General features: G+C 41.1%; 1 protein-coding gene across 3 annotated transcripts; it reads right to left on the reverse strand.

The window, feature by feature from the left end:
- Positions 1-819: 819 nt before the first annotated feature.
- Positions 820-10,809, reverse strand: LOC5503349 (wolframin). 3 transcript variants are annotated; one of them, XM_032371715.2, is made up of 11 exons: positions 10,683-10,809; positions 9,771-10,166; positions 9,293-9,487; positions 8,653-8,939; positions 7,834-8,006; positions 7,256-7,393; positions 6,140-6,255; positions 4,239-4,414; positions 3,568-4,026; positions 2,657-2,855; positions 820-1,776 (listed from the first exon to the last, which is right to left on the reverse strand). In XM_032371715.2, the coding sequence occupies exons 2-11, from the start codon at positions 10,155-10,157 to the stop codon at positions 1,552-1,554; spliced, it is 2,355 nt and encodes a 784-aa protein (XP_032227606.2). In that variant the 5' UTR covers positions 10,158-10,166; positions 10,683-10,809; the 3' UTR covers positions 820-1,551. The 3 variants fall into 3 exon arrangements, with proteins under 3 accessions (XP_032227606.2, XP_048585074.1, XP_032227607.2); XM_048729117.1 differs by lacking the exon at positions 9,293-9,487; XM_032371716.2 differs by lacking the exon at positions 820-1,776 and having other exon boundaries at positions 2,719-2,855; positions 3,562-4,026.
- Between the last annotated feature and the right edge of the window lie 474 nt (positions 10,810-11,283).

Below are 11,283 nucleotides of genomic sequence, written 5' to 3' on the forward strand. Positions count from 1 at the left end.
GATTCTGATGGCGTCATTCATCACAAGTGCAGTGGAAAAGTCATCTGCCCTGGAGGTGAGTACATTGCAGCACTGACCAAAGATTGACTGCATGATACGTTCAGCTGGAAAACGAACCCTTTCCACTCAAATCCTGGTTTGAACCTGACACACAGAGGGTGCTTTGCTTCTCAAATTTATATATTTGTTTGCTTGTTTATTTTATAATTATTTGTATATTATCTATCACATAGCACTTAGAGTAGGGAATTCAGGGTACGAAAGAATGAGTTAAGAGAAAAAGGAAAAAAAACTATAAAAAGGCTATGGACGAATTATTGGATATAGGGGATTTATAGGTGTATTTATCTATTTACTATAATAGTAAGGATAAAAGTTAAGGTTAGATTCGAGGTCAGGGTAGGTAAGTACGAGGGGAAAGATTAAATGTACTCGACTACTCTTAAATGAAACAATCACACGCTGACGAGGGTGGAGAGGCTGTGCTTGATAGAGGCTGTGCTTAATATGTTACTTTAACAGGTTATTGGCCCGGTATGGATTACAAACTACTGCTGAGGCGTTCTTGCCCTTTGGGCATTTCCAAGCACAAACGGTGAGAAAGCAACATCAGGTGCACCAATCATTTCCACTCGAACACAATGTTAAATAAAATGTTTACAACACGTTTCCTCACTTTCTCTCTCTCCCGTTTTACTCACTTTGTAGGCGAGTCTCGCTCTCGCTTCAAAACACCAGAAACAACTACTGTGTCCATGCTAGAGGAGGGTGGCCTGGGGAAGGTGTAGCCCTAGTCTACTGGAACAACTGTGATATGTACAGAGTGACATTTCATTTCTTTCAACTTCGTAAGTACTAATTACATAATTACTACTACTAACATAGCCATTAAAGAATGCCTAATACTCCGCCATTTTATGCTCCAGCTCATCGACACCGACAAAAATTAAACAGGTTAAATATACAATATACTATATACCATAATACTATACAGGACCGTAGCAGGGGGTGGGGCACCGGGGGCACGTGCTCCCCCCCCCCCCCCCCCCCAATATTTTCAAAATTAAAAGTAAACAATAAGTTGGACATTTCTTAATATTTTTGTACTGTGCCTCCCCCTCCCCCCAATATTTCGAAGCCTGCTACGGCCCTGCTATATACTATCCCTGATACTATATAATGATTCAAGCAATGCAGTACCTCCGCCCCATACCCCATCAACACCATCCTCAATTGATTTTTTACTATTAATATTAGTTAAGGACATTAAATATTTAAAATTCAAATGTTCAAAAATAGAAAATGTGTCTGATGTCTTTATTTTACAGAGCCGCCAGTGGAGAACAAACCGAGTCTTCCGCTCTGTCTATGCAAACCGTAACGAAGCACAGAATGTGGGTAGAGACCACTAATAAAGATGCATTATATGAAAGCTCGCATTTCAGACACCAAACCAGCGAAAATAAAATAATCAATTTCTGATCATTTTCTATGGTCGGTCTGTTTTTGCCATTCTTTTCAAATATTAATGTTATTAAAATGTTATTATGACTAGTCGTGGTCTTCTGGCTCAGTCGGTTCAGCTCCATGATTGATCAGCGGTGAGAAGAAAAACGAGACCGAATACCGCGCAGCATTCTTGATCTCAGAAAACACATCCTCCCCGTGCACCACCCCCCTCGGGCGCACGCGTTCTCCACCGATATACAGTCTTCGTAGAGACACGAAAATACTGCTTTGTCCCAGTCCCCCTTCCAAGTACCCTTGCACGGTCACCTTAAATAGAAGAAAGAGACGACGTTTACAAATGACCGTTTTCAAGGTGTTTGTTTACAGCCGTCTTGAACCAGTTGCTTAGTCTCTAACTTATGCTGCATTCACACTAAAATTAACCATGTTTAGTTAAACAATGTTTTTCTTTGCCTGATAACTTGCCAAGTTTCTCATTGTGTTGAATTCTTACTAGCTAAATGATCACATGTACAGCACAGTCCATTCAGTTTAGTTCTTGGTTCTGTCCACTCTTGGGAGATTGAGATTTAAACCAGTTTAATTAAACCACCTTTAAACTGGTTTACGTGCCGGTGTGAAAGCGGTATTAGTATCTAAGCGCAAAACAAGCAAAAAGTTGCAAAAGTCTGCACAACGGCTGTTAACACACTTCATCCGACCTACCAAACCTCGCTTTCAAGCTCAAATCACGCGACCAATTAGCATTAGCATTCCGTCGATTAAAATGTAAGTGGGTTCCGCGCGTGTGAAGATCGCACGCAAGATACTTCCCGCGCGTGTAAAAATCGGTGCAACGGGACGGTTGCATTTTCCTAGTCTGCTAAAGTTGAAAACGATACCCCTTCGGTGCCGTGGGGACGGACGAAAACGGAACCTTTCGAAAACGATGGCGTGATAACTCAGGTCCAGTCCACTTGGCGCACGAGTACGCATGCGCTGTAGAACTTGTTATCGTTTTGGTATCGTTTCTACGTTTTCGTGAGGACGGGTCGTATCAAAATGAAAACGCTTCATGTGGACGCGGATCTTTTTGAAAACAGAACAAAAAGGTTGCGTTTTCAAACGAAAACGGATACGTGGGGACATGGTCTAAGGCAAGTCCCTTTTATAGTGCGCGTTCGTGTTTAAGGAATTGTAAACTCACCAAAGTAGACGTGTTCATCGTCATCATACTGTGGTAGAAGCCATGGGGAACCGTGACTTTGAGATTCACTAACGTACCAGTCGATGACGTCATGGCCACGCCCATGACGAACGTGTATCTGTCAAATGACATCAGACTGCAGGGATCAGACGATGAGCGCCGAGAAAACAGCCAACCCGAAGACTCTGACTTGTCTTCACTAAAATAAGTACAAAATGATATACATCAGCAAAGTAACATTGTCGCACGTCGGAACAACGGACATAGAGCCTAAGGTCCCGTCCCTCATCGCACTTTATATAGACCCGTATTGGGCCTTCAGGTCCCTCCAGACTCGTACCCAGTCGTTATTTGATGTTGCGCCGGTATCACAGGAATCCTGAAGCGGAGATTCAGACCCCTGGAACAGCAACCTGACCCGTATGGGCATAATCGCACTTCATTGACTTGTATTTTGTGACGTGAAATAGCGGTTCGTGTTGTAAACTGCGTGGAGCAGTCCGTATCTAATAATGACGTGTAAAGTCAATCGCTTTAAACTCATCGTCTGATAAGTTTGGGGTCAGGTATCGGATAGCATGGTAACCGCCTAACCAAGCGCACCCGAGGAGCCAGGCCTCCGAGCCAGAGCTCCCCCCCCCCCCCCCCCCCCCCGGGGGATACCTGTCACACCTTTCGGTGGAATATACTTACCTAGATAATAAGCTACATATAAGGGAGTGGTGGGAGGGGGAATCAAGCAGCCAGAATCCCCTTTGCTGAGCTTGCAGAACTCCTAGAGATGCAAAGGCGCCACCGCTTGGTAAGCTGTGAGCCCCGGGCGCTGCAGGGATTACACAACGCGCGCGCGGTCATCTTCGATTTTAACTTATGCTAAATTATAAAAACACCATAACCATTCCTACCTTTACCTTTCATCATCGTCTTCACTGCTAAGAAGGCACCGTAAAGTCGGGCGCATAACAGTCGGCATCGCCATCACAAAAGAGCGAAATTTATTTTCCACACTTCCAGCTCTGATAGATGTCACTTTACCCGACCATTTCACCATCGCGCCGGTGAACTCACTACACTTAGCCTGAAGAGAAGCCTCGTTCTGGTGTGGCCAAGCCGGGGGCCCACATAGCTCGTCATAGCGGTCCCACGGCATAAGGTCCGTCAAGGGCCCTTCTGACGCGGGGACGTAACTAGCGTACAGCATGGGTACAAAGAGGCACGCTACAACGGCAGCTACCCCTATGAAGATGGCCTTCTTCTTCTCCCTGATGTTTTCCGGGAGATGGGTGTTGGAGTTGAGGACAACGACTGTTGATATGCAAATGGTAATAGCAGCCACGGCTAGTCTCATGGCTAAATCCAGTGTTAGGAACCTACAAAAGGACAGACATATTGTTAGTAGTATCTCGTTTTCGCAGTCATGGCTAGCGTCATGGCTAAATCCAGTGTAAGAAAATCATAAAGGGACAGACAGATTGTTTGTCCCCTTCTGTTTTTTATCTCTATATGCCTTTAGCTAAAAATGCTTAAGGGAAGGTTTTCCAGTATTACTATTATTAAACCGGTTATTGAGCTAGGTACAAACCATTGCAGGAAGTTTAGGAAGACGATGCCGAGGACGTAGACCAAGAGAAGAGGGAGCATAGTAATTAGTATGACCCAACCGAGGGAAGCTCGGCCGAGGCTACGCCAAGTGGTGTGATCAAAAAGGATGGTGAATAACTGCCACCACATAAGGCAGACAAGATGCGGGATGACCACCTACAAATGATGACAAAACATAGCAATATTAGGCAGACAAGATGCGGGATGACCACCTACAAATGATGACAAAACATAGCAATATTAGGCAGACAAGATGCGGGATGACCACCTACAAATGATGACAAAACATAGCAATATTAGGCAGACAAGATAGGGGATGACCACCTACAAATGATGACAAAACATAGCAATATTAGGCAGACAAGATGCGGGATGACCACCTACAAATGATAACAAAACATAGCAATATTAGACAGACAAGATGGGGGATGACCACCTACAAATGATGACAAAACATAGCAATATTAGGCAGACAAGATAGGGGATGACCACCTACAAATGATGACAAAACATAGCAATATTAGACAGACAAGATGCGGGATGACCACCTACAAATGATAACAAACCATAGCAATATTAGGCAGACAAGATGCAGGATGACCACCTACAAATGATGACAAAACATAGCAATATTAGACAGACAAGATGGCGGATGACCACCTACAAATGATGACAAAACATAGCAATATTAGGCAGACGAGATGGGGGATGACCACCTACAAATGATGACAAAACATAGCAATGTTAGACGACAAGATGGGGGATGACCACCTACAAATGATAACAAAACATAGCAATATTAGGCAGACGAGATGGGGGATGACCACCTACAAATGATAACAAAACATAGCAATGTTAGACGACAAGATGGGGGATGACCACCTACGAATGATAACAAAACATAGCAATATTAGGCAGACGAGATGGGGGATGACCACCTACAAATGATGACAAAACATAGCAATGTTAGACGACAAGATGGGGGATGACCACCTACAAATGATGACAAAACATAGCAATATTAGGCAGACAATATGCGGGATGACCACCTACAAATGATGACAAAACATAGCAATATTAGACAGACAATATGCGGGATGACCACCTACAAATGATGACAAAACATAGCAATATTAGGCAGACAAGATGGGGGATGACCACCTACAAATGATAACAAAACATAGCAATATTAGACGACAAGATGCAGGATGACCACCTTCGAATGATAACAAAACATAGCAATATTAGACAGACAATATGGGGGATGACCACCTACAAATAATAATAAAACATTATAAGCAATATAAGGCAGACAAGATGCAGGATAACCACCTACAAATGATAACAAACAAAGCAATATTAGGCAGACAAGATGGGGGATGACCACCTACAAATGATAACAAAACATAGCAATATTAGACAGACAAGATGCGGGATGACCACCTACAAATGATGACAAAACATAGCAATATTAGGCAGACAAGATAGGGGATGACCACCTACAAATGATGACAAAACATAGCAATATTAGACAGACAAGATGCGGGATGACCACCTACAAATGATAACAAAACATAGCAATATTAGGCAGACAAGATGGGGGATGACCACCTACGGCAACAAAACATTATGGTCTGCGAAGGCGTGGTGTAGACAAGGTATCAACATAAGGTGTAAAAAGTATGTTGAATGCCCCTGTTAAAAAGCAGTTGCATTAGCGTTAGCCATAGTCGGAGCAAAATAAGGACGGCGACGGGCTAATGCTTGAAACGTCAGCGCAACTACTCTGTTTCACAGAGACGTTAAAGATACTTTTTCAGCTTGTGTTAATTTTAACCTAATAATGTAATACTTATGATAGTGGTTTAAATAACTGCCAACCTTGTAGACTCCTTTCCAGGAGTGTCGCCCCGCCATCACCACCAGCATGGCGAGGATGACCACGTGCAGGATGGAAGGCAGCCCGATATGGAGCTCCATTCCGTAGGGGACTGGGACTGAAGGATTAAAGGCTGTGTGAGGATTGTGGTCAAGCACAAGCGCCATAGAATGTTACGTTCTCACGCTCGCGTTGCAGGGAGAATAAAAAAATAGGCTAATTTTGTGATTTGATTACCACAATTCACCCTTGGAATGTTTAGTTCTTTTGAATAGCCACTCTGGTTAAGATAAGGTATTCCAATGATTCTACAGGTGGTTCCCATTATTTCAGACTTTCAAAATTACATTACTTTTGATGACCTTCCAAAATGTATGAAAAAAATTCTCCTTCATATAGAAAAAACCGTCATTTGTAATATGATCTTATCGCAAGTTACGTATCAACTCAAACATTCACTCAACCTCTTGGATGATATTTTCAACGACTTTTAATGACATTAGTGGGTTTTTACTCAAATTCCATAACTTTGTAGGCCATGAATTTCCAAGGACCAATGGGAACCATGTTTTATGTTCTTTTTCTTCTTAATGCACATGAAGGGTTGAGAGGGTATTCTCAGCTACTGGATATGTAGGGCTGACACAGTATTCTCAGCTATTTGATTGTGATCAAGACCTTGATTGCAATGGTGTACTTACTGGATATGTAGGGCTGACATAGTATTCTCAGCTATTTGATTGTGATCAAGACCTTGATTGCAATGGTGTACTTACTGGATATGTAGGGCTGACATAGTATTCTCAGCCACTTGATTGTGATTAAGATTTTGATTCCAATGGTGTACTTACTGGATATGTAGGGCTGACATAGTATTCACAGCTACTTGACATCTGATAAGGACTGGAGGATTGTGATCAAGACCTTGATTCCAATGGTGTACTTACTGGATATGAAGGGCTGACATAGTATTCTCAGCCACTTGATTGTGATCAAGATTTTGATTCCAATGGTGTACTTACTGGATATGTTGGGCTGACATAGTATTTACAGCTACTTGACATCTGATAAGGACTGGAGGATTGTGATCAAGACCTTGATTCCAATGGTGTACTTACTGGATATGAAGGGCTGACATAGTATTCTCAGCCATTTGACATCTGATAAGGACTGCAGGATTGTTGTTAAAACCTTGATTCCAATGGTGTACATGGCATAATCATCGTAGTCACTAGGTAGACCCCGAAGAGCAGACACTGAACACAAACAAAAAATAATTATCATACTGAAGGGCACTCATGCCATATGATGGCCCATCACACCATACACCCCTCTACTGCAAATACAACACAGCAGCTTTTAAATTATGGTGTACACTGGCAACAAAATGACATAGGTGCACACTGTTGTCCCTTTGTTTAAGTGTGTCCATTAACATAACGGCACATAAGAAAAAATACTTGTTTTTTAATGCTCTTATATTGTTATGTTAGTTTGCACCATAACAGCTTATTTGAGAATGAAGGTAGGTTGAGTACTTGCAGTCTGTCTAATAATAATAAAGTGTTCTCTACCAAAGTACAACCCAAACTCTAAAGCTCCAAGGTATATCAGGGACATGAACATTTGCATAGCCTATATTCTTGGACATTTTGGAACAGACACGCAAAGGTCTTAAGTGCAGAACTTATATTACCTGTAAAGAACAAAGCCACAAGCGACAGCTCAGAGCAGGGTATCCATGATTTATCACACAATGGAAACACAGCAACAGTAATCAGCAGGCAAATGAAAAAAGAGATATACGGCCTGATGGATTTCCACATGAACTTAGTCTCGGCAGCTTTCTCATCAATCATTGGATCAAATCTGAAAACAAAAACAAACAAAAAAATACAAATAATATATTGCCTGTAAATGTTGTCAACAGCAAGGCTGGTGGCTGGCATATAGCCCAGACTAGTGCCTTTTCCTACCATATGGCCCAATAACTAATTAGTGCCCTCTCCTACCATATGGCAGCCCCCTCCTCCCCATGTCAAAAGTGCCCCCTTTTTTCCAGGACTTTTGGATTAGTAGCAAATAATCCCAATCCTTCTGATACCATTAGTCAGAATAACCTTAGATTTAGCTTTTTTAATACAATAGACTGGAATTCCAAATGTCAACCAACTTGATCAACCTGACATTGACACCTCGAATATTGATAAGGACTCCAATTTCAATTTCTGCTTGCATGTGTTCAATAAAACCCATCCTTTAAAGCAAGATGATGCTTTTCCATAGGGAAGACAACTAAAGGCTAGAAGACTTTGGTATATTCATGTAAACTGATTCTCTGGATCTTCCACATCTCCCCGGGGTTCCAGACACTGAAAGTCCACTTTACCCTGCTCCTATTAGGTTTAAAATTAGAAAGCAGTATCTGCTCTTTTTTCCAATTTCTTTACCCCCATTTTGTGCTTTAAAAATGCTTAGAGCCTTGGTTTTCAGGGCACCTCCAGTAGCTACTCACTTTTTCATCAGTTCTGAGACACTCTTCAGTTGTTTCAGAGCCTCTCTACCATAGAACATCTGCATAGAGAACACTACAAGCCCAGTGACAGCTATGAAGAAGACTATAAGAGGGATGATAAACCAGAGCATTTCTGGTGTGAGCTGATTGTACAAGTAGAGAAGCATCAAGGTTTGTATCTGCGCAGTCGGAATAAGGGACTTCACCCAGGCTGAGCCGCGCTGGGAGATGTTCAGGAGGATGTAGTGCTTGAAGGATTCAAATGATTGGTATGGATACTGTACAACCTGCAGGATAATAAAAAAAATACATGTCACAAGTGAGACAAACAGAGGCAATGACAGCAACTTTTTAAGTACATATTGTGTAGTATTGATTTTTGTCAAATACAGTTATAATAATTTCTTCAAATGCCATACATCTACTGATGAGCCTGATACCATCAAACAACCACTACAAAATGGAGGCAGCTAGAATTGAGAGGCAGCTTATTTTGAAAGTATCCCCCTTGGGATCAGCCTATTTTGTTGCTTCCCTTAATGTGAGTTTTCCCAACCACCAGCGCCAGCTGCAGGCCAATAGAGCAAAACTAAAAAAAACCAGCTGTTTGTCTGTTCTACCAGTCAAATGAGAAATATACCTTTCCCACTATAGATGCCTGGTTAAACTTCTCCATATCCTCTGCATTCAACACAGTGACTAACGCAGGGACCTCACCCTTGGCATAAGACATGGCAGTATCCATAAACTCAGTGAGAGAGATATCCTCTCCCTCCCCAACAGACATGGCATTTGTCAGTAGCGTCATCAACCCTGCATCATTTAGGCTCTCGTCCTGAGCAGTGCCAGCAAATAAACAAGTTAAATAAAACAAACAAAATTGAGAAAACAATTAATTATTAAAAAAACAAAATAAATAAAACAATAAATGAAAAAGTATTCTGTATAATCATTTAATGTATAGAACTAAATATATGTAACTCTGTTCTAGAATGGGTATATTTATAACCAGATTTGGTGTATTGATTAATCAATCAATTAGTTGATTGCTTGGTTGATTAATCAATTATTTTATTGTTTGGTTCATTAATCAATAGATTGATTGATTAAGACCACACCTGTAGTTTCACTTTTGCATCTTTGATAGCTTTCCCGATGTCGCCTGCAGACACTCTGTCCCGACCTTTGCCCTTAAGAGTCTCAAACAGCTCTGATATTGCAAACTTCATGTGCTTTTCTGATTCAGGAGTGTCCACACACCAGACAGCCTCAGGTCGTGTTTCATCGGTAATTCCATCTCCATTTTCAAGGCATTTTCGCACCAGATCTGTTGCTTCATGACTCCCAGCCTTAGATGTTTTTATCAAGATTTTAACAGCATCTTCTTTTCGGCTATCTTCACTTAAAAGTTTCTTAGCATTGTCAATTCTCTCATCAATTCCCTCTGTTTCAGTAACTAGTGTTTCTTTCAAAGTTGCCTCAATAGGATCGGACTCCTCATCCATAGCTGCCTCCTAGTAAGAAAAATTGGAAGATAATAGATCACCAGCTGTCTGTAGAAAGCAAAACAGGAATCTTGCATGTGCACGAACATGGGAAAATAGGAGAAGATATGAGTAGAAGTTGTACGTTGTGTACAGAATTAGGTAATTTCAAAATACAGGACCTGGAAATGTTGGTTATAAGTATACTTAAAGTTACCTGGAAATGTTGGTAATAAGTATACTTAAAGTTATATTCATTTTCAAATTTTGCATAATGTGACAGGACGAGAAGTAGGAAGAATTAAGACCTCACAAACACAGGATGCATATCTGCAACTTTATTCTCTTCAAGCTCATAATTATTTGGCTCAATGGCGTAGATAAATAATTGTCGATATTTCATGTGGCGCAAAACAGGAGCAGGAATTTGGGTTTGATCAAATCAATGTGCGTTTATGTTGCAATTCTTTTCTTACGTAAAATTTCTTTAAAGAATCAACGTTAAAAGAAGAATCAACGTTTTCCTAGTCGCATTTCTGTACCCACCTTTATAAAAATGTCTGTTTTCTTTTAGGGCTGCGTTAGTTTGTAGCTTGTATCGTAAGTTTAGCGTTGGTGAAAAAGTAAAACAAAATATCGAGTACCGAGGAAGACTGGGTAATTAGCGCTATTCTAGAAAACACAGGGATACCAAAACCATTTGGTAATACCTTCAATGAGGAGTATGGGGGCAGGTGGTAAGATTATAAAAACCTTGCATGGGTATAGATTAGGAGCCCACTCTGTTATGCATTCAGGCCAAAGGGAGAGAATCACATGACCCAAGTGCTACTAAAAAAACATACTGTACTTGTATAATGTACTATGAATAAAAATGTTTGGTTGGTTGTTCTCTCATGTACAATGGGTAGACCATGTTAGTGATCATGCTAGTTAAAACCCAAGCTGAGATGCACTTTTCCAGATTATTTCTAACTGTATAATCAGGGCCATAAAGGGTATTTTTGTGAAATGAGATTTGGCCATTTTTCACTTGAGAAACGTAAAATCGTTCACTTCGACATCTGTGAAATGTGATTTAACGATTTAAAAAGCCATTTTTCGGTCCGTGAAACGTGGAAAAGCCATTTTGCTCAATCCATGAAAC

This window comes from Nematostella vectensis, chromosome 6, assembly GCF_932526225.1.
Source record: "Nematostella vectensis chromosome 6, jaNemVect1.1, whole genome shotgun sequence".
NCBI classification, from domain to species: domain Eukaryota; kingdom Metazoa; phylum Cnidaria; class Anthozoa; order Actiniaria; family Edwardsiidae; genus Nematostella; species Nematostella vectensis.